General features: G+C 37.4%; 1 protein-coding gene across 1 annotated transcript in view; it reads left to right on the top strand.

Moving 5' to 3' along the window:
* NUP58 (nucleoporin 58) overlaps positions 1-24,464 on the top strand; it is a 64,744-nt gene that overhangs the window by 24,368 nt on the left and 15,912 nt on the right. Inside the window, exons 10-12 of the mRNA XM_027835115.1 lie at positions 13,770-13,849; positions 17,547-17,665; positions 18,136-18,218. Of these exons, the coding sequence (XP_027690916.1) occupies positions 13,770-13,849; positions 17,547-17,665; positions 18,136-18,218 (282 nt within the window). The remainder of the gene's footprint in view (positions 1-13,769; positions 13,850-17,546; positions 17,666-18,135; positions 18,219-24,464) is intronic.

Below are 24,464 nucleotides of genomic sequence, written 5' to 3'. Positions count from 1 at the left end.
AAATGTGATGAGGTATAAAATAGGGAGATATATTCTCCACTGTAAAGGAGAAATCCTTCACAGAGCTTAACTAGAAGAGGGATTCTCTGCGGGTGGTTTTTGTCCCCTGCATGCTGTAATTTGTGGATGACTATGGTGGTTGCATTAAGCCCCAGAACATTGTAAAGCCTCCTGGATGAGATCCTTAACAACTCAAAAGGCCTGCTCAGCCACACAGGAAAACCAAGTGTATGAAGAATGTCCTTCCTAGATTTTGATATACTGTTGGATAGACAGCCCATAAAGGTTGTCCATCATTTTGTATATCTGGGACACAGTACAGATGGACATCAAGTTGGGTCTGAAGAAAGAGGAGAAAAGTCTTCATTGTCTTGAAGGAGTTGCAAGGAACTTTAATGATCCCATACTTCTCCCAGAAACAAAGGTGCTTTTTAACACTAGTGCTGTGTATGGCACCGAGGCATGCAACATGACAGTTTCTGAAAAAAATTCATAGTAAATATTATATAGAGGACATTGGAAAGGTGTGTAATAATATAAACAATGGGAAACTTTGAAGAACAGGAGTAAAAAAAATGTCATTAGATAAATCCTGGTCATGTGTGACAGAGAGGAATGACAGGTAGATAATTCTTATACACAAGATGTCAGGAGGAAGTAAAAAAGGCCTCCAGTAGGTTAGGTGAACTCCCCAGGCTAAACTTACAGAAGGACATGGAGAAGGTGTGCCCTGGATGGGTAAACGTAAATAGATTACGATTTGCAACATTGGAAGGAGTATCCAAATGCTTTGGATATAGTTTACCTAGTTAATAGTAAAGCCTTTGACAAAAATCACTTCATGCTAGTCTGATGGGAAAGATAGATAAATGGGGGCTAAACAATAGTTTAATTAGATGAATTCAGAATTCATTGAATAGCCAGGTTCAAAAAGTAATTACAAATTACTTGTCAATTGTCTTTGATGGATCGTGCCAGAATTTGTGCTTGGTCTTATGTTGTTTAAAATTTTTGTTAATGCTGACACAGTAGCTGTCACACTGTATGACAAAATTCAAAAAGATCTTGACAAGCTAGTCTCTCTCCATAGCTTCAGGACTGTATCACCAACTAATTATTAGACATTTCAAACTATATGTCCAGAACAGAATCTTTCCCTGTGAACCCACTTCTCTTCTGAACTTATTTCTATTGAGAGTATTACTATTATGCTTCATTTTTGCAATTGTGTTGTTTTCCCTGACTTTTCACTGTCCCTCATATCCAGGCAGTTGCCAATCTTGTTTTTTCTCCACGATCTTTCATCCATCCCCTTCTCTCTACTCTTGTGGACCACTCCCCTAGTTGAATATCTCATCACTTCTCATCTAGTCTGTCCTAATTGCAACTTACTGGCTCAATGGAGAGAGTCTTGGCCTTGGAGTCAGGAAAATCTCAGTTTGAATTCTGCCTTGGGACACTTATTAAGTCTGTCACCCTGGGCAGTTTACTTAATCTGAGCCTCAGTTTCCTCATTTGTAAAGTGAGGATGATAATATCATCTGTGTCATAGGACTGTTGAGAAGATCAAATAAGATAGCATGTAAAGTGCTTTTGCAAACCTTAAAATACTATATAAATGCTAAGTCTTGCCCCACTCCCTTTTATTCTCTTCACAGCTGACAAAGTGACTTTACTAAAGTGCAGGTCTGAATTTGTTACTCTTTTATTTAGTAAATTCTAGTGGCTTACCTATCACCTCTAAGATCAAATAAGTACTCCTGTGGTTGACATTGAAAGCTGTTTAAACCGTGACTCTAACTTAACTTTTCTAGTGTTATTACACATTACTCCCCTTCATGTGTTTCACAGTCTAGCTAAACTAGCCTTCTTAACGTTCCTCATGAATGATGTTCCATCTCCTCTCTCTGTGTCTTTGCATAGCTCTCTTTCATATCTGGAGTGCTCATTCTCCTCATCTCCCCCTCCCTTCTTTCCTTCAAACTCATCTCAACAGAAGTAAGTTTAGAAAACAAAAGAGAAGATGATGGAGGGAAAGCAGTGACTTGCTAGAGCTCTCCCCCAAACCCCTCCAAATCCCTACAAAAAATGGCTCTAAACAAATTCTAAAGCAGCAGAACCCACAAAAAAACAGAGTAAAACAAATTTCCAGCCCAAGACAACCTGGATGGCTGATCAGAAAGGTATATCGTGCCGCGCTGGGAGAGGAGCACAGTGCGGCGAGGGCGCACAGGCCGCAGCAACCCTGGAGCAGGCCTCAGAGGACTGAATCGCGGGCAGCTGTGGCAGTTTCCAGACTTCTCAACCCATGAACACCAAAGGCATCTTAGAAGGTCAATGGGAAAAGTCTATTACTGCAATGAGAGAAGAAGCTAGATCTCAGCTGCCCCGAGGGCAGCAGCTGGCTTCTGAGTTTCTGGCTCACAGACTGAGGGGGAATCTAGTGGCTGATCAGAGGGGGATTGCAAGGATCTCTTTGCCAGGGCTGAGGCAGCAATCTCTTGCTTTGCCTGTGCTTGGATCTGGGTCACAGTTCTGAGGGGCGGTCCTGGGGCGAGGAGGAGCGCTGGCGTGGTCGAGCTTGTTGTGGCGGTGGAGAGGAAACACCTCGCCCCTTATCATAGCACCTTGGAAGAACTGACACTTTTCAGGTCCCTAGAAGTATCTCTGAAAACAGCTGTACAAACCCCCAAAGCTTGGGACAGTACATTCTCCACATTGGAAACAGACTCTTACCTTAACAAAGAGTTTAAAACTCAAGTAATTGGTTGGGATCATGAGCAAGCAGCGCAAAAAGAGTCAGACTATATTATCTTACTTTGGTGACAAAGAAGATCAAAACATAGAACCAGAAGAAGAAAACAAAGTCAAAGCTCCTACATCGAAAACTTTCAAGAAAAATATGAATCAGTCCCAGGCCTTGGAAGAGCTCAAAAGGGATATTGAGAAGCAAGTAAGAGAAGTAGAGGAAAAACTGGAAAGAGAAATGAGAGTGATGCAAGAAAATCATGAAAAGCAAGTCAACAGCTTGCTAAAGGAGACCTAAAAAAATACTGAAGAAAATAACACCTTAAAAAATAGCCTAACCCAAATGGCAGAAGAGGTCCAAAAAGCCAATGAAGAAAAGAGTGCCCTAAAGAGCAAAATTGGACAAATGGAAAAGGAAGTCCAAAAGGTTACTGAAGAAAATACTTCCTTAAAAATTAGAATAGAGCAACTGGAAGTTAGTGACTTTATGAGAAATCAAGACACTGTAAAACAAATCCAAAAGAATGAAAAATTAGAAAACAATGTGAAATATCTCATTGGAAAAACAACTGACCTGGAAAATAGATCCAGGAGAGAGAATTTAAAAATTATTGGACTATCTGAAAGCCATGACCAAAAAAAAAGCCTAGACATCATCCTTCAAGAAATTATCAAGGAAAACTGCCCTGATATTTTAGAACCAGAGGGCAAAATAGAAATTGAAAGAATCCACCGATTTCCTGAAAGAGATCCCCAAAGGAAAACTCCTAGGAATATTGTAGCCAAATTCCAGAGTTCCCGGGTCAAGGAGAAAATATTACAAGCAGCCAGAAAGAAACAATTCAAGTATTGTGGAAACACAATCAGGATAACACAAGATTTAGCTGCTTCTACATTAAGGGACCGCAGGGCATGTAATATAATATTCCGGAGGGCAAAGGAGATAGGATTACAACCACGATCACCTACCCAGCAAACTGAGTTTAGTTCTTCAGGGGAAAAAATGGTCATTCAGTGAAATAGAGGACTTTCAAGCATTCTTGATGAAAAGACCAGAGCTGAATAGAAAGTTTGACTTTCCAATACAAGACGCAAGTAGAACATGAAGAGGTAAACAGGAAAGAGAAATCATAAGAGACTTATTAAGGTTGAACTGTTTACATTCCTGCATGGAAAGATGATATTTGTAACTCATGAGACCTTTGTCAGTATTAGGGTAATTGGAGGGGAAAAAATTATATGTACGTATATATAGATATAGATAGATGGATGGATAGATAGATAGAGGGCACAGGGTAAGTTGAAGATGAAGGGGTCATATCTGGAGAATAAAATTAAGGGGTGAGAGAGGATTATACTAGGAGAAGGAGAAAGGGAAAGGTAGAACAGGGTAAATTATCTCACAAAAAAAAACCAGAAAAGAAAAGGCTCTTACAGGGGAGTGGAACTGGGGGAAGGTGAGAGGAAATGAGTGAATCTTATTCTCATAGGATTTGACTTAAGGAGGGTATAACATACACACTCAATTAGGTATGGAAATCTGTCTTACCCTACAGGAAAATAGGAGGGGAAGGGGACAAGAGAGTAGGGGGATGACAGAGAGGAGGGCAGATTGGGAAAGGGGGTAATCAGAAGCAAATACTTCCAAGGAGGAACAGGGTCAAAAGAAAGAATGGAATAAATTGGGGGGGGGGGCAGGATAGGATTAAGGGAAATAGAGTTAGTTTTTCACAGCATGTCTACTATCGAAGTTTTTTGCATAACTGCACAAGTATAGCCTGTATTGAGTTGCTTGCCTTTTCAAATGAGGGTGGGTGGGGAGGGAGGAAGGGAGAAAATTTGGAACCTAAAGTTTAAAAAAACATGTTTTAAAAAAAAATGTTTTCACATGCAACTGGGAAATAAGAAATACAGGAAATGGGGTACAGAAATCTATCCTGCCCTACAGGAAAATAGAAGGGGAAGGGTAGGAGAAATAGCAGGGAAAGCAGACTAGGGGAAGGGGTATTCAGAACGCATGCCATCTTGGGGTGGGGCAAGGGGCGAGACGGGGTGAAAATTTGGAGCTCAAAATCTTGTGGAAGTAAATGTTGAAAACTAAAAATAAAACAAAAAATGAAAGAACCAGGACTTACTGGAATTATCATATTAAATTTATTTTATACTTATAATGATTCACAGTGTCATATACAATTCTCTTTTGGTTCTTTGTATGTGGAAATAGTTTGTTGATGTCTATCAAGTTCATAATAAAAAAAAGTTTTTAAAGACGCAACCCAATGCTGCCTTTTACATGAAGGTTTTCCTGATCATCCCTGTTCCTAGTACCTCCTTCTCCATCCAAATAGCTGTGTATCTGTTTTGTAAGTACCTATAATATATGTGTTTGATTCCCCTTGGAGAAATGTAAGCTTTTGAGGGCAGATAGACTGTATCACTTTTTGTCATGGAATCTTCAGTAACTGGCAATATAGCAGGAGCTTAATAAATGCTTGTTTATTGACTGATGGAAGCTTGGGTTCAATTGAGTAAGATGAAGTTGAATTAGGGATACATATAGTCTTACATGTGGGTTCAGACTTCACAAGTATAATATAGGGAAGGCTTAGGTAGGTAGCAGTTTATGTGAAAAAGACCTAGGGTTTTTAAAAATAAAGACAAATTATTATTGATAAATTTTGTTTTTAAGTTGCTTAAATTTCCCCTTGTATGCTTCTCCCTGCTTCTTACCAAAGATCCATCCCACATAAAAAAAGAAAAAGGAAGAAGGGGGGATAATGAATAAATCTAATAAATACATAGAAAAAAAGTTAAAAATATGTTCAGAATTTCACACCTTTGGACCTTCTGCCTCTGCAAAGGAATAGGAGAAGGGGTCTTCTCATGTCCCTTGTCTGGGACCATGCTTATGATTTTGCAGCATTCATTTTCAGTTGTTTTGTGGTGGTTCTTTCCAATTACATTGTGGGTAGTCCTTGTGAGTCTTGTTTTCTTGGCTCTGCTTACTTCATTTTATATCAGACACCAAGTGAAGATAGCTAATATTTTAGGAAGTGTAAAGAAACTATAATGTTCAGGACTGGGGAAATGACTAATTTTGTGAACTTTGCCATGATCATACTGTATCTTCAGTATTGTGGTCAGTTCTAGCTCCACATTTTAAGAGGAATGTTTTGTTTCTGCTTTTTAAATCATTTATCTATCTACTTATCTGTCTATCTATTTATTTATTTTTAGTTTTCAACATTCACTGCCATAAGATTTTGAGTTCTAAATTTTCTCACCCTCCTTCTCTGCCTCCCTGCCAAGATGGCATGAAGTCTGATATAGGCTATACGTACACATTCATATTAAGCATATTTTCGCATTAGTCATGTTGTAAAGATGAAATAGAACCAATGGGAGAAAACACAAGAAAAAAGAAACAAAAAACAAAAAAAAAAGAGCAAATACTATATTTCGATCTGCATTCAGACTCCACAGTTCTTTTTTTTTTTTTTTGGACGTGGATAGCATTTTCCAATATGGGTCTTTTGGAGTTGTCTTAGATCTTGCTTTGCTGAGAAGGGTTAAGTCTATCAAAGTTAGTCATCACACATTGTGGCTGTTACTATGTACGATGTTCTGGTTCACCATCCATTCATATAAGTCTTTCCAGGTTTTTCTGAAGTCTGCTCATCATTTCTTTTAGCACAATAGTATTCCATTACTTTCATATACCACAACTTGTTCAGCCATTCCCCAATTGATGGGCATCCCCTCAATTTCCAATTCTTGGCCACCACAAAAAGAGCTGTTATAAATATTTTTGTACATGTGGTCCTTTTCTCATTTTTATGCTCTCTTTGGGATACAGCCCTGGAAGTGCTGTTGCTGGGTCAAAGGGTATACATGTTTTTATAGCCCTTTGGGCATAGTTCCAAATTGCTCTCCAGAATGGTTGGATCAGTTCACGACTCCACCAACAATATATTAGTCTTCCAGTTTTCCCACATCTGCAACATTTATCATTTTCTTGTTTTGTCATGTTAGCCAATCTGACAGGTATGATGTACCTCAGAGTTGTTTTGATTTGCATGTCTCTAATCAATAGTGATTTAGAGCATTTTTTTTTTTGATAAGGCGATCAGGGTTAAGTGACTTGCCCAGGGTCACACAGCTACTAAGTGTCAAGTGTTTGAGGCTGGATTTGAATTCACGTCCTCCTGACTCCAAGACCAATGCTTTCTCCACTGTACCACCTAGCTGCCCCAGCATTTTTTAATATGAATAGTAATTTAGAGTATTTTTATATGACAGATCTTTAATTTCTTCATCTGAAAACTGCCTGTTCATGTCCTTTGACCATTTATCAATTGGGAAATGACCTGTATTCTTGTAAATTTGACTCAGTTCTCTATGTATTTTAGAAATAAGGCCTTCATCAGAGACACTAGTTGTAAAAATTGTTTTCCAGTTTTCTGCTTCTCTTCTAATCTTGGTTGCATTGGCTTTGTTTGTGAAAAAATTTTTTCATTTAATGTAATCAAAATTATCTGTTTCGCATTTCATAATGTTCTCTATCTCTTGTTTGGTCATAAATCCTTCTGTTCTCTATAAATCTGAAAGGTAAATTATTCCTTGCTCTCCTAATTTGCATATAGTATCAGCCTTTATATCTAAAGCATGTACCCATTTTGACTTCATCTTTGTATATGGTACAAGATGTTGGTCTGTGCCTAATTTCTGCCATACTATTTTCCAGTTTTCTCAGCAGTTTTTTTCTTTTCTTTTCTCTTTTAATTAATTTATTTTGAATTATCAACAATCACTTCCATAAGCTTTTGAGTTTCAGATTTTTCTCCCCCTCCTTCCCCATCTCCCTTCCCTAGACAGCATGCAATCTGATATAGGCTGTACATATACATTCCTATTAAACATATTTTCACATGATGTTGTAAGTAAGAATTAGAACCAATAGGAGGAACCACCAGAAAGGGGAAACAAAACAATGGAAAAAAAAATAGCAAGTAGTATGCTTCGATCTGCATTCAAACTCCATATTTCTTTCTTTGTGGATAGCATTTTCCATCTCGAGGCCTTTGGAGATGTCTTAGATCCTTGTATTGCTGAGAAGGGTTAAGTTTATCAATATTAGTCATCGCACAACATGGCTGTAACTGTGTACAACGTTCTTCTAGTTCTGCTCACTTCACTCAGCATCAAACCATACAAATCTTTCCAGTTTTTTCTGAAGTCCAGTAGCTTTTCTTAAATAGTGAGTTCTTATCCTAGAAGCTGGAGTCTTTGTTATTATCTAACAGTAGATTACTATATTGTTGACTACTGTGTTTTGTGTATCTAATGTGTTCGGCTGATCCACTGTTTCTTAGCCAGGACCAAGTAGTTTTGATAGTTGCAGCTTTATAATACAATTTTAAGATCTGGTACTGCTAGGCCACCTTCCCTTGCATTTCTTTTCATTAATTCCCTTGATATTCTGGACCTTTTGTTCTTCTAGATGAATTTTGTTTTTCTTTTTGTTTTTTTCTAGTTCTATAAAATAATTTTTTGGTAGTTTGGTATAGCACTGAATAAGTAAATTAACTTAGGTAGAATTGTCATTTTTATTATATTAGCTCAGCCTACCCATGAACAACTGGTGTTTTTCCAGTTATTTAGGTCTGACTTTATTTATGTGAAAAATCTTTTGTAATCATGTTCGTAAAGTTCCTGGGTTTCTCTTGGCAGGTAGACTCCCAAATATTTTATATTGTCTACATTGATTTTAAATGGAATTTCTCTTTCTATCTCTTGCTGTTGGGCTTTGTTAGTAATGCCGATGATTTCTGTGAATTTATTTTATGTCCAGCAACTTTGCTTAAGTTGTTTATTATTTCAAGTGGTTTCTTAGTTGATTCTCATGGAATTCTCTAAGTATTCCATCGTATCATCTACAAAGAGTGATAGTTTTGTTTCTTCCTTGTGTATTCTATTTCCTTCAGTTGCTTATCGCTAAAGCTAACATTTCCAATACAATATTGAATAACAGTGGTAATAATGGACATACTTGTTTCACCCCTGATCTTATTGGAAATGCTTCTAGCTTATCCCCATTACATATAATACTTACTGATGGTTTTAGATAGGTGCTGCATATCATTTTAAGGAAGACTCCATTTGTTCCTATGCTCTCTACTGTTTTTAATAGGAATGGGTGTTGTATTTTGTCAAAAGCTTTTTCTGCATCTATTGAGGTAATCATATGGTTTTGGTTAGTTTTGTTACGATACGGGCAGTTATGCTGATAGTTTTCCTAATACTGAACCAGCCCTGCATTCCTCGTATAAATCCTACCTAGTCATAGTGTATTATTCTCATGATAAGTTGCTATAATCACTTTGTTAGTATTTTATTTAAAATTTTTGCATTTATGTTCATTAGGGAAATTGGTCTATAATTTTCTTACTCTGTTTTGGCTCTTCCCGGTTTAGGTATCAACACTGCATTTGTATCGCAAAAATAATTTGGTAGGACTCTGTCTATTTTCCCAAATAGTTTATGTAGTATTGGAATTAATTGTTCTTTAAATGTTTGATAGAATTTGCTTGCAAATCCATCTGGCCCTGGAGATTTTTTCTTAGGGAGTTCATTGATGGCTTGTTCAAATTTTTTTTTTCTGAAATGGAGTTATTTAAGAATTTTATTTCCTCTTCTGTTAATCTGGGCAATTTATATTTTTGTAAATATTCATTCATTTCACTAAGATTGTCAGATTTATTGGCATACAGTTGGGCAAAATAGTTCCTAATTATTGTTTTGATTTCCTCTTCATTGATGGTGAATTCACTGTTTTCATTTTTGATACTGGCAATTTGGTTTTCTTTTCTTTAATCAAATTAACCAAAGGTTTATCTGTTTTATTTTATTTTTCATTTTTTCATAAAGCCAACTCTTAGTTTTATTCATTCCTTCAATAGTTTTCTTAATTTCAGTTTTATTCATCTCTCCTTTGGTTTTCAGAATTTCTAATTTGGTATTTGATTGAGGATTTTTTAATTTGTTCTTTTTCTAGCTTTTTTAGTTGCATGCCCAATTCTTTGATCTCCTCTTTCTCTATTTTATTCATGTAAACATTGAGATACAAAATTTCCCATAAAAACTGCTTTGGCTACATTCCATACGTTTTGGTATATTGTCTCATTATTGTCTTCTCTTGGATGAAGTTATTGATTCTTTCTATGATTTGATGTTTGATCCACAAATTTTTTAGGATTAGATTATTTAGTTTCCAATTAATTTTTAGTCTATCTTTTCATGGCCTTTTAGTACATGTGATTTTTATTGCATCATGGTCTGAAAAGGATGCATTTAATATTTCTGCCTTTCTGCATTGTATTGTGAGGTTTTTATGCCCTAGTAGATGGTCATTCTTTGTGCAGGTGCCATGTACCGCTGAGAAAAAAATATATTCCTTTCTATCCCATTTGGTTTTCTCTAGAGGTCTCCCATATCTAACTTTTCTAAGATTTTATTCACTTCCTTAATTTCTTTCTTGTTTGTTTTGTGGTTAGATTTATCTACTTCAGAGAGAGGGAGATTGAGGTCTCCCATTAGTATAGTTTTGCTGTCTATTTCTTCCTGTAACTCACTTGACTTCTCTAAGAATTTGGATGCTATACCACTTGGTGCATATATGTTTAATATTAATATTACTTCATTGTCTGTGGTACCTTTTAGCAGGATTTAGTTTCCTTCCTTATCCCTTTTAATCAGATATATTTTTGCTTTTGCTTTATCTGAGATCAGAATTGCTACCCCTGCTTTTTTTTTACTTCAGTTGAAGCATGTTCTGCTCCAGCCTTTTACCTTTACTCTGTACGTATCTCTCTGTTTCAAATGTGTTTCTTGTAAACAACCATAATCCACTCTGCTATCTACTTCCATTTTATTCACATTTATTCACATTCAGGGTTATGATTAGTAACTGTGTCATTCTTTCCATCCTATTTTTCTCCCTGTTTATCTTTTTCTCTCTCCTTTCTCCCTTTTCTTCCTCACCTGTGTTTTGCTTCTGATCACCCCCTCCCTCAATCTGCCCTCCCTTCTATCAGCCCCTCTCCCTTTTCTTCCCTCTTTCCCCTCCTACTTGCTATAGGGTAAGATAAATTTCTATACCCAATTGACTGTGTATGATAGTCCCTCTTTGAGCCAAATCCGATGAGAGTAAGGTTCAAATAGGTCCTCCCTCCCTTCTTTCCCTCTACTGTAATAGGTCTTTGCGCCTTTTCATATGATGTAATTTACCCTTTTCTGCCTCTTCCTTTCCCCTTCCCCTAGTACAATCTTTTTTTATCCCTTATTTTTTGTAATCATTACATCAAAGGCAACTTATATCCATACCCTTTCCAAATATCATAATAAAGATACAGTTTTCAAGAGTTATAAGTATCATCTTCCCATGTAAGGATGTAAACGGTTTAACCTTATTCAATAACTTTTTTTCTCTTTTCCTGTTAACCTTTTTAATGTTTCTTTTGAGTCTTATATTTGAAGATTAAATTTTTTCTTCAGCTCTGGATTTTTCATCAGGAAAATTTGGAAGTCCCCTGTTTCATTGAATGTCCATCTCTACTCATGGAAGATTATGCTTGATTTTCCTGGGTAGTTGATCCTTGGTTGTAATCCAAGCTCCTTTGCCTCATGGAATATCATATTCCAAGCCCTCTGATCTTTTAATGTAGAAGCTGCGAGGTCCTGCATAATCCTGACTGTGGTTCCACCGTATTATATTGTTTCTTTCTGGCTTCTTGCAGTATTTTCTCCTTGACCTGATGATTCTGGAATTTGGCTACAGTGTTCCTGGGAGTTTTCATTTTGGGATGTCTTTCAGGAGGAGATTGGTAGATTCTTTCGATGACTATTTTACCCTCTGATTTTAGGACCTCAGGGCAGTTTTCCATGATAATTTCTTGAAAGTTGCTGTCCAGATTGTTGTTGATCATGGCTTTCAGGTAGACCAGTAATTCTTAAATTGTCTATTTTCCAGTCAATTTTTTTTTCCAATATGGTATTTTACATTTTCTTTTGTTTTTTCATTCTTTTGATTTTGTTTGACTGATTCTTGATGTCTCATAGAGTCATTAGCTTCCACTTGCCCAATTCTAATTTTAAATGAATTGTTTTCTTCGATTACCTTTTGCACCTCCTTTTCCATTTGGCAAATTCTACTTTTTAAGGAGTTGTTTTCTACAATCAGTTTTTGTCCTTCCTTTTCCATACTATTGTCTGTCTCTTGCATACCTCTCATTTCTTTTCCCAGTTTTTCTTCTTCCTCTCTTATTTGACTTTTCAAATCCTTCTTGAGCTCTTCTAAGAAGGCGTTTTGGATTTGAGACCAGTTCATATTCCCCTTTGAGGTTTTGGATGTATGTATATTGACAATGTTGTCCTCTTCTGAATTTGTGTTTTGATCTTCCCTGTCCCCGTAGAAAGAATCTATGGTCAATGTCTGTTTCTGCTTTCTGCTCATGGTATTTGCCTAATTCCTGGCTTTTAAAGTTGAGCTCTCCTGCTGGAGCACAGGGGGTACAGTCCCAAGCTTCTTGTGCTGGAGGCCAGGGCCTGTTCACTGGTTTTGTGTGCTGGGGTCTCAGGTGCTGGCATCTGGAGGCTGTAGGAGTCTGGCAGCTTACCTGGTGCTGAGCAGGGGTCTTAGTGGTGGTGTCTGGTGTGTGCTGAAGCCACATGAGGTTTTTCTGCGTTTCCCCAGGGTACACTGAAGCTCATGGGGTGGGGGTAGGGAGCTCTGACCATTGGAGGACACCTGCTTACCCGGGGCTATGCTGAAGCACGTGGAGGTCTGGCTGTTGGAGGATGCCTACCCCTCCAGAGCCGTGCTGAAGCACAGAGAGGTTTAGTTGCTGAAAGATGCCTGTCCACCCAGACCTGTGCTGAAGCACACAGAATTTGGCTGCTGGGGAATGCCTGCCCATGTCGGCTGTGTTGAAGCATGGGGAGGTTCAGCTACTGAAGGATACCTGCCTGCCGGAGCACATGGTGGTTCTCCGATCTGGAGTCTGCTGGTTCCCCTGGCTGTGCCAAAGCACACTTTGGGAAGCCTTCAAGCAAACACTAGATGACCACTTTAATGGTATAATTTAGAGAGGATTTTTGTTCAGATAGATTGGGCTATTTGAGGTTCCTGTTTAAGCTTGCCTGCTCTACCACACTGGGGCTCAGGATTTCCCACTGGTTTGCTGAGGTGGGGCTTGCCACTGCCTTGCTGGAATACCTCCAGTCCTGAACTGCACTCCACTTCTACCAGAGTGAGAGGGACCTTTCTTACTGACCCCCCAAGCCTGCTGGGCTAATAGAATGCTCCACCCTGTTTTTCTGCTAACTCTGCTGTTCTAGGATTTTTACTGGTATGATATTTTCTGAATTTTTAGAGGCCAGTAAAGGAGAGTGAGAGTGACTTACTGCTTACTGTAACATCTTGGTTCCTGAAAGTCCAGGAAGAATGTTAATAAACTGGTGATTGCTTAGTATAGGATGACTAGGATGCCTAAAGGCCTCAGGTTCAAATCACATAAGGAAAATTGGTTGGTGGAACTGGGGTTTGCCCCAGGGAAGAAAAAGCTTGATAGTTCAAGTATATGAAGGAATATCACATTGAAGAAAGTTTAGACTTTTTTTTTTTATGACAAAGGACAGAACTAGAAATAATATTTAGGAGCTGCAAAGAGGACAGTAACTAGAAATAGTGGGTGGGAACTGCAAAAAAAGGCATTGTAGGTTTGACATGAAGTGTTTTCTAAGATTTGCAACTATCCAAAATCGTGGGCTATTTTGGGAGGCCTTCAAGCAAACACTAGACGATTACTTTTATGATATAATTTAGAGAGGATTCTTGTTCAGATTGCTTGGGCTGTTTGAGGTTCCTTCCAGTCTGAGATTCTATGGAATAATTGAAGATAGTCTGTGTTTTCTACAACTATATATAACTCTAACATATTTTCCCTATTTCCCTGCATCTTTAGGAGTTAAAGAATGCAGAAATTGCCTTAAGAACACAGAAAACCCCACCTGGACTTCAACATGAAAATACAGCTCCCGCAGAGTAAGTGAATGAGTTTGATACTAAAGCATCTCACTCTGAGTCAGTGTTATTTGCTTAATTTGACAGTCATTTTTGAATACCTGCTATATGCAAGGCATTATGTTCATTTGCCTTTAACGTAAGATAACAATTCTTTTAACCTCAATGTGTTTTCCAGATAATTGAAGCCTTTTCCTTTAGGTGGCAGCTCTATAAAAATGATTGCAAGTTTTTCAGCATTACTTATTTTTAACATGTTCATTGAAAATCTTTCTCTAATATGTTATTATACTTCATACAGTCATTAAACAGAACAGGAAACATAATTTCCCCCTTTTTTTGGATGACTGAGGATCATGATTTTGAAAGTCAGTTATATTGTACTGTATTTCCTTGATGAGATTTCTCACCTGTAGAGTGGATAGAGGATATGCCTGCTCTTGGTGGTTTTGATATTCCCTTCACTATTCATATGACACTTCGGGAGCCTTGTGGTATGCTTTCTCTTTTAGCAGCTGCTCACCTTCACTCTTCAAGTTTGTCATCTCTCATTTGCAGAAGTCATATGACTAAGGCTTGTGGGGAACTTTGTGTTCAGTAACTAGCTCCAGATCATTGTCAGTCTTGTTTGGGACACTCAGAAAATTGTTGTGCCTGCTTCTCTTTGTGTAGAGGTTGAGATACTTAGAATTTGCTTTGTTAAATAGCCCTCTTAATGCCAGTTGTCCTAATGCATTTAAAATATGATTCAGTTGCCAAGTTCTTTTGATTCTCCTTCGGTAGTATCTCACATCTTTTTGCTTTTCCATTCCTACTCTTACCTTAGTAATCTAAGCCTCTGTCTATTCTGCCACCTCAGACCTAGGCCCTAAGACAGCGAGGTGGTACAGTGGATCGAGTGCTGGGCCTGGAGTCAGGAAGACCGGAGTTCAGATGTGTCCTCAGATACTTAGCAGCAATGTGACTCTTGCAAGTTCACTTAACTTAACTGTGTCTGCCTTGGTTTCCTTAACTGGAAAATGAGGATAACAACAGCACCTACCTCCCAGGATTGTTGTGAGGATCAAATGAGATATTTGTATTTGTAAATTTTGTGTTTGTGAAATATTTGAAAGCACTTAGTATACTATGTACCTGGCACATAGTAGATGTTTAATAAATGCTTGTTCCTTTCCCTTCCTATGAGGCCAGGAACTATCTCTCCTAATTCTTAATGTAGTGCTCCACATATGGTTAGGCATTTGATAATATTTCTTGAGTACATGAATGAATTAATAATATAGGCCATCCTGACTACAGTTTTAAATTTGTAGCAGCGTAACTGCTCTTTCTGCTTTCTTCCCTCTTCAACTCATCTGTCATATTTCTCTCACATTTTTCCATATGGAAACGTTTAACTAAATGACCTCTTAGGTCTCTTCCAATGCTAAAATTTTTGTAAAGTGTCACTTTTTTACACAGAATCCTTCAGTAGTTTCCTACTGATAAAGTTCATATAATAACAAATATTTTTTAAGCATCTAATACTTGCCAGGTAATACGCAAGGCACTGGGGAAATAAAGATAAAAATGAGAATAAGCTCATGGAGTATGGGAGAGAAACAACATGTAAAATTAAATGTAAAATGTGTCTTAGGGCAGAGCACTAACAGCTCTATGAGCTCTTTGTAGGACGTAGCATGAGTTCAGCCTCAAAGGAAGCTTTCCAGCTTCCTGTGAGGAGTCTTAAGAGCACTTTATAGTTAGTAGAGGCAGCTTGTGCAGACACAGAAACAAAGATGAAACATTGTAGGGAATGTAAGGAACAGCACAAAGACTAATTGTGTTGGACTGTAATGTGTGTGTAAATCCTGTGCAATGGTCCTGGAAGGGTGAGCTGCAACCAGTTTATGAAGCACTTTAAGTGTCAAACTTAGTGTCAAAAAGTTTTTATTTTATCCTAGTGGTCACAGGATACCATGGAGGGCGTAAATGGAGCAATTAGCCTTGGAAATAACAGGGGGAACCTCTTCCATTGTAACAATGGGGAAGAGGATTAGATAGGCAAAGATACAGAGGAAATTGTGATGGAGAGGAGGAGCTCATGCCAGATGACCTCAGTCTATCAGGAAAGTTGGGACAAGTATCTGAGAGAATGAAAAGGGTAGGCATGCAGTGTGAAACTTGAGCACAAAAAATTTAAAATAGTCACCTAAACAAGGAAAGGGGTATCTATTAAAGATGAGTAAAGATGTAGGCTAGATAATTAGAATTGGTAGTGGAATCAATTGGCCAGGCTTCATGATTTTTTTTCTAGTGACACGTGGCACCCTAGAAACAGGAGTAACAAAACTGGTTAGAGGGATTTTGTGAGACAGTCATTGAAATGTATAGACAGTCATGGCATATAGGCTGGATAGGGAAGGAAATGAAATAGATGTGAGCTTATAGTCTGGAGGAATAGAAAGGTTTCAAGACTAAAGAGAATGATAGGGGCAAAGACCTTCCCTATCTAAAGTACAATGGGTTTCTTAAATGTTTGAATTTCCAATTCTTAGAACATGACAAAAATTAAGCTTTGTTTGTAACTATAAGAATTGGGGGGGGGAGAAAGATGAGTGACTTAATTGGGGTGGGGTGCTACTGATATGACAATTCTCTCCACTAATGTAAATCAGCAGATCTGTAACTTAAACTTTTACAGAGTTATGTGAGGCACTGAGAGGGTAAGTGATGTGACAGTGAGGTGGCATAGAAGATAAGGGTTCAGGACTTGAAGTCCAAAAGGTCCGAGTTCAAATTGTGCCTTAGATACTAGCTGTGTGACCCTGAACAAGTTATTTAACCTCTCAGCCTGTTTTCTCATGGAAAATGTGGATAATAATAACACCTATTTTCCAGAGTTGTTGAAGATCAAATGAGATTTTTTTTAAAGAGCTATATAAATGGTAACTATCATAATTATTGCTATTATTATTAGTCACACAAATAGTATGTGTATGAAGTAGGACAAGTCTTTTTGACTCCATGGCTAGTTGACTATCCACTGGTTGCCTTCTGAATATAAGAATACAGGGCCATCTTTCCTTTTTGCTATTTGATGTTTAGTATATTGGATTATTGTTTTAAAAATAAACCAGTTCTTGGATAATGGTGTGACTACTCATATTTGATGCTAATACCTTTGTTATTGAGATGGAAAGACATCTTGGAAATCATCCAGTGCAGTCCCTTCATTACAGATGAGAAAATTGAAGGTCAGAGAGTTTAGTGACTTGCTTGAATCACACAGATATGTAGAGGCAGAGCTAGGACTTAAACCCACATCTAACTGTGAGCTTAGTGTGTTCTTCCCTGTTACCTTGAAGCTTCTCATTTACTTTTCGTTATTATGCTTTAAGGTTTATCATATAGAATCATCCTCATTCTGTAGCACTACTTAAGGTAGCATTTTTTTGTGTGAACCTTCATTGATAAAGCACACTCCCTCCACTAATGCAGACTGGCAACTTTTTGCAACTTACGGTCTTAAAGAGTAGGTTGGGTCACTGAACATTGGAGTTGGGACTTGAGTTCACATCTTTCTATGGCTGGTTCTCTTTCTGTTACCCCATGATGCCATAGCTTTATAATGTTTTCTGTTAACACATAGGAAAATAAATGTCTCCCTTGCCCTTGCTCTTGCCCTCCCCCCCAAGGTAATATCGTGATCTGATAATATTTAAATGCATTCATATAGCTACTTCAGAGTCTTGGTTGGACAATTTGAGGTACAACTACAACAGTACAGACAGCAGATTGAAGAACTGGAAAATCACCTTGCCACTCAAGCAAACAATTCACATATCACTCCACAAGGTAACATGCTCCTATAATAATTTTTCAGTGTAGTAGTTTTTTAAAATTGGAAGTTCAACTGTACTCTGTAAATAAAACACTAGATACCGAGGTAGCTGTTTTGGAATTGAATTTTGCTTTCAAATTGAATTTTCAATTGAATTTTGCTTTCAAAGTTTTTGTTTGGATTTGATGTAATTTTTCTACTTTGTTAAGTACAATGGATGGGAGAATTTGGTGGAAATAAAATGAAGCTCGGTAACAAATGTGTTATTCTACTAGTTTTACAAATTAGCCTATTCAGGCACTTCTTTGTACCTATGTCTGTATGGCATCCTCTCTATTTTTGTTTGTGGAAATATTAATGTGGTTTTCTCCTTGCCACATAGTACTAGAATTCTATTTTGAACAGTAAAGATAAATTGATGTTATTTCTTCTCAATGTTTTTACAATTAGTAAATTTTTTGCTAATGTAAATTTTGTCTTATAGATTTGTCAATGGCTATGCAGAAAATTTATCAGACATTTGTAGCTTTAGCTGCACAGCTTCAATCTATCCATGAAAATGTAAAGGTATGTTTTAATCTACAGTATATAAGTATATATTTAATAAATGTGGGACCCCATACATAAACCTTAGTTTTAACATCCATACTTGTGATATTGAGAACTGTTTAGCTTTATCAGACTAGTTTAAATCACATTTCTCATTTCTCATTTTTGTTGAATTAAAAAGAATTTATTTTGATGACCAATTTTCAAGTAAAATGGTTAAGTTTAAGAAAGATAAACTTCATTGAATGAAGAAAAGTAATCAAGTACTTTTTTAAAATGTTCTAAATTTTTAATTATCTATTTTTGACATTCTTTTAAAAAAATTTTTTTGAGTTCCAAATTCTTTTTCTCCATCCTGCTGCTCACTGTGTCCACAAGAAGGCAAGCAATATATCAGTTGCACGTGTGAAATCATGCCAAATATATTTACATATTATCCATATCACAAGACAAAAATAAAAACAGAGAAAAATAAAGTGAGAAAATTATACTTTACTTTGCACTCAGAGTTCTCTCTCTGGAGGTGGGTAGCATTTTTTCATCATGAATCCTTTGGAATTGTCTTGGATTATTGTATTGATCAGAACAGCTAAGTCTTTCGCAGTTGATTATATTTAAAATATTGCTGTTACTATATGCAGTGATCTGGTTCTGCTCACTTCACTTTACATCAGCTCCTATATATCTTCCTAGGTTTTTCTGAAATCATTCCCCTCATCATTTCGTATAGCACAATATTACTCCCATCACAGTCATGACATTCTCCAATTGATGAGCATCCCCTCAGTTTCCAATTCTTTGCCAACACAAAAAAGCTGCTATAAATATTTTTGTATGTATAGGTTCTTTTCCTTTTTCTTTGATCTCTTTGCGGTATAGACCTAGTAGTGGTATTACTGAATCAAAGGGTATGCACAGTTTTGTAGCCCTTTGGGCATAGTTCCAAATTGTTCTTCAGAATAGTTGGATCAGTTCACAATTCCACTAACAGTAAATTAGTGTGCCTACCTTCCCTCCTCCCCGCCAGCATTTGTCATTAGGTATGAGGTGGTATCTTACAGTTGTTTTAATTTGCATTTCTCCATCAGTAGTGATTTAGAGCATTTTTTCATATGACTGTAGGTAGCTTTGATTTATTTTTCTGAAAACTGCTTGTTTGTCCCTTAATCATTTATCAATTGGGGAATGACATTAGTATAAATTTGACTCAGCTCCCTATATATTTGAGGAATAAGACCATTTTCAGAGAAACTTGCTGTAAAATTTTTTGATATTACTTCATTGTCTATGGTACCATTTAGCAAAATATAATTTCTCTGATTATCTCTTTTAATTAGGTCTGTTTTTGCTTTTGTTTGTCTGATATCATGATTGCTACCCATTCCTTTTTTACTTCAACTGAAGCATAAGAGTTTTTGTTCCAGCCTCTTATTTTTAATTCTGTGTATTTGGCGTTCAAGTATGTCTCCTGTAAACAATATATTATTGAATTCTAGCTTCTACTCCATTTTGCTATCTGCTTCCCTTTTATGGGTGAGCTCATCCTATTCGCATTCATAGTTCTGATTACTATATATTTTCCTCCATCTCATTTTCTTCTATTTATCCTTCTTTCTCTCTCTCTTTTTATCCTGTTGCTCTTCAGAAATCTGTTTTTCTTCTGACTACTGCTTCCTTTAATCTGCCCTCCCTTTTATCATCCCTCCTACCCCAATACTATTTCTCTTATCCCTTTCCCCTCTTATTTCCCGTTTGGGTAAAACAGATTTCTGTACCCAAATGAGTATGTGTATATTTTCACTACAGTTCTGATGAAAATGGGGTTCAAGCATTGTACACCACTGTCCTCCCCCCATTTTCTCCTCCACTGTAAAAGTTCTTCCTTGAATGCCTCTTTTATGTGAGAAAATTATTCCCATTCTTCCTCTCTTCCTCCTTCTCCCAGAACATTCCTTTCTCACTTCTTTTTTTAGATCATCCCAACAAAATCACGGCCTCAAATTGAGTCATTCTGTAGTGTTTTAAATGAAGCATCTGAAGTCATCATAAAAAACATCAGCTGCTGTTATAATAGTAGTCTGAGCATGTATGTCGGAATTTCTTCTTTAGACCAACTGAAAGGAACTTGAGGATCAATACACAAGTCATCTTTTAGCCAGTACAATTCTTTAATCTTAACTGTACCACCTCATATTGTAGTTACGTGCTTGTTTAGGACAACATTTTGTTCACACATAGCCAGAAGATCTTCCACCCACCATTTGTGTCGTTAAGTAGTCCTCGGAACTGTTGCTGTGATGATGCTGGCAATGTGATACTCAAACATGGTGCAGCTTTTGAACAGGTCACATTGAAACAGGATATAGTCTGCTAGAAGGAAAGCTCTTCCCCACACCTGTTTGCCAACATCTTCTTGAGGGGTGTGTATTCTATTTTAACTTTATTGTGGTGGTTTCTTGCTTCTTGTCTTCAGCGAAATTTTCTGGTCCCTGGGTTAGAATTTTTGGATGTATATTCTCTTGATGGTTCTTTTTGTTTTGTCTCAGAGAAAACCTGTGGTCTTCTTACCACCTCCAAGTCACTATCATTATCCAGTAGAGCTTCTATTTTCATACAAGGGCAAGTTTGAGTTTCATTCTTGTTAAGAAAATCTATACCATTGCTGTTCTTGCCACAGGATTCCTGAATACTTCTGTTATCATGTATAGTATTTTCTATTTGCATGTCTTTTTATTTTTTACCCTTAACTTGAATATCTTTCCAAGAATCTTTATTCAACAGAAGTTTGAATTGTGACAAAAATAGGTTGGCCAATAGCATTCAAACACCCTATGAAGTATCCTTTTTTGGGTGGTGCTTAGATGCTTAGATGCACATCAGATATAGCACAGTGTCACTTTTAAATGTAATTTCACCCATATCTTCCCTCTCTTCTGGGCCCACCATTGTTCACTGTTGCTAGAGCATCTTTGTAACAGCCTTCAGTACTAGAGCCAGAGTCTGGCATAAAACAGGCCTCAGTAGGCGTTTGTTGAATGAATGAATGAATGAATGAATGAATGAATGAATGAATGAATGAGTGAATGAATGAGATCACTAGGTATTGTGGTGAAGAGAGGTGGGCTGAAGAATGTGAGGGAGGAGACAGGGCATGGGGGTCAAAAGCAGGATTGTGGACACATGGGTAAACAAACATTCAGACCATCCCCTAAATCCAGTCATTCACCAGCCCAACCATGGCTTCTGCCCTGTCCTACCTTGCATTCTCCCTTTCTAGTCTCTTTGTAGTCTGCTTTTTGGGGGGGGGGTGAGGCAGTTGGGGTTAAGTGACTTGCCCAGGGTCACACAGCTAGTATCAAGTACCAAGTCAAGTGTCTGAGGCCGGATTTGAACTCAGGTCCTCCTCACTCCAAGGCCAGAGCTCTATCCACTGTACCACCTAGCTGCCCCTCTGGTCTGCTGTTTAAGGAGTTCTTTCCTTCAATGAATTTTTGTGCCTTTTTTACTGAGCTTTTAATTCTCTTTTCTTAATTTTCTTGCATTACTCATTTCTTTTTGCAACTTTTCCTCTATCTCTATTATCTCTAACTCTTCCAGGAATTCTTGTTGGGTTTGTGCCCAGTTAGCCTTTTTCTTGGAGGCTTGCTTGTAGCTGTTTTCATGTTGTCTTCTGAGTTTATGTTTTGATTTTCCCTTCCACTGTAGTAGCTTTTTATGGTCAGTTTGTGTGTGTGTGTGTGTGTGTGTGTGTGTGTGTGTGTGTTATTTGGCTCATTTTTCCAGTTTAACATCCTCTTAACATCTCTGGGCTGAGACCTCCCAAAGCTGCTGCTGCCACTGTTGAGTTTGCTTACAAGGCCATCATCGGTGCTGCATGGGCAGCACTTGCAATCTGGGCTAGCTCCAATCCTGGTGTCACATTTCTCTCCTGCTGACCTCCTACCTTGTCTTAGTCTGGAGAAATGACTCACTCTGACCGTTTTTTGGCTTTGGAACTCCAGAATTTAATTTGAGGTATTATTTTAAAGTTGTTTGGAGGAAAATGTTTGGAGGCAGAGACAAAATGGTGTAGTAGATGCAGCAACTGAGCAGAAGTCTCCCAAGTACTTTTAAGTAGATGGGTTTTTAACTATATAAAATTAGAAACCAGGTAGTCCAGCCCTTAACCAAATCAGGAATCCCCTCTACAATGTAAATGACAAGTCGTCCTCCAGATCCATCAGTCTCTGGTTAAATACCTGGTTATTGGGAGTTCATTTCCCTTAATTGCTTTTTAGAAAGTTTTATTAGTAAGTCTCTTTATTATATCAAGCTAAAATAGTTAACTTTCACCTAGTGGATATAGTCTTGACTTTGTGGACTAAACACAATAAGTCTAATTGCTGTTCTGTGTGACAGCTTTTCAGATATTTGAAGACTGCTTTCAAGTCTCCTCTACATCTCATGTTTTCTCCTTTAGTTCCCTCAGCTAATTGTAAGGCATGGTCTCAAGTTCCCTTATAATCCTGGTTGCCCTCTTTGGAGATACTCCAGCTTGTCACTGTCCTTTTCAGTTCAATTGAACAAGCATTTAGTAAATGTCTAGCATTGTTATGTGCTGAAGAGATAAAGCCAGAAATGAGAGTGTCTGTCCTCAAAGAATTTATGTTTTGCTGGGTAAACAACTTACACAAGGATAAATACTTGAATACACAGTAGATGGAACACTGGACCTGAAGTTAGGACAACCTGAGTTAAAATCTGGCCTCAGATCCTGTCTGCAACCTTGGGCAGGTTTCTTAATGTCCATTTGCCTTTGTTTCCTCATCTGTAAAAAGCTAAGGCTTTTTAAAAATGTGGTACCATGAATTTAACAGAATAGTTCAAAAATAGTCTTATTAAGGGCAGTGTATAGTATAATGATGATCATCTCCCTCAGGATAATTGCTGTATCATTACCCTCCTGCTTTATCAAGCTTCGTACAAGTAGAGAATGGTTAATAAATGAATGCTTGTTGATTGACTGCCATCTCCATCTTGAGAGAGAATTGATTAGATTTCTTGTTTAAATCCAGATGTACTATGTCCAGGGCATTTCCCTAGCCAATTAATTTAGTAATCCCATTCTAAAAAGAGAGTAAGGTTCATGTAATGTAGTTTCTTCTTTTTGCTTGTTTGTTTTTTGGTGAAGCAATCAGGGTTAAGTGACTTGCCCAGGGTTACACAGCTAGTAAGTGTCAAGTATCTGAGGCCAGATTTGAACTCAGGTCTTCCTGATTCCAAGGCCGTAGATCTATCCACAGTGCCACCTAGCTGCCCCAATGTAGCTTATTCTTAATGAACTCGTGGTATCTCTGTAATTGCCTCCCCCTTTTCCAAGTGTTCACAAACTGGCCCTTTAAGAATCTATTCTAACATTTTTCCTAGCAATAGACCTCAGGCTCTTTGTACTATAGTTTGAAGTATCCACTTGCTACCTTCTTTTTTTAATTTGCCAATTTCTATCTCTTGGACTTCTGTTCACTAAGATTTTCATCAGCCAGTCCTAGTAGCTCAGTAATCACACTGGCAAGTTCTTTCAGTACCCTAGATTGTAGTTCATTTGGGCAAGATGACTTGAATTTATAGTGGAAGTGATCCTGTGAATTCTTTCAATTGGAATTTCATTTTCTATGTTCAGAAGTTGACTGTCCCCTATTTCTTTTACTATGGTGTTAATGGTTTTTTTATTCTTCTGGGAGACCTATGATCCTTAGATTGTCTCTATAAATCCTGTCTTTGAGATCTGTATGTTTTTCTTGTATAGTAAGCATATTTTCTTCTAATGTCATTGACTTTTGCTTCTTTCCTTCTAGATTATTCTTCACTCTGTGTATTTGCACTCCTGATCTGTTGTTTTCTCTAGCGTTTCTTTAGTGAAGCTTGCCATTGAAGATTCAGGTTTATCTATTCTCAGTTTTGCTGTATAGGATATAAATTGTGCTTTCATAATTCTCATGTCTCTTTTAAACAACTTGGGAACACTATATTGTACTTCATGTTCTCTTCAGGTTCCAGAGTCTTCTGTCTCATCAAGTGTTATATCATTTTCCTTTATTTCTTATAGATGCCTGAACTTGTTTACTGTATCTGGAGGTTATATCGCCTTCTGTTGTTTCCATTTTTTCCTGTTGATTTATCTGTTTATGTTCAAGATTTTTGAGATTTCTTCTTCCTGAAATCTTTGATACTTTTCACACACACACACACACACACACACACACACACACACACACACACACACAC

This window comes from Vombatus ursinus, unplaced genomic scaffold (assembly GCF_900497805.2).
Source record: "Vombatus ursinus unplaced genomic scaffold, bare-nosed wombat genome assembly UNPS02014813.1, whole genome shotgun sequence".
Taxonomy (NCBI): Eukaryota; Metazoa; Chordata; class Mammalia; order Diprotodontia; family Vombatidae; genus Vombatus; species Vombatus ursinus.
This window is presented reverse-complemented; position numbering and strand designations above follow the sequence as displayed.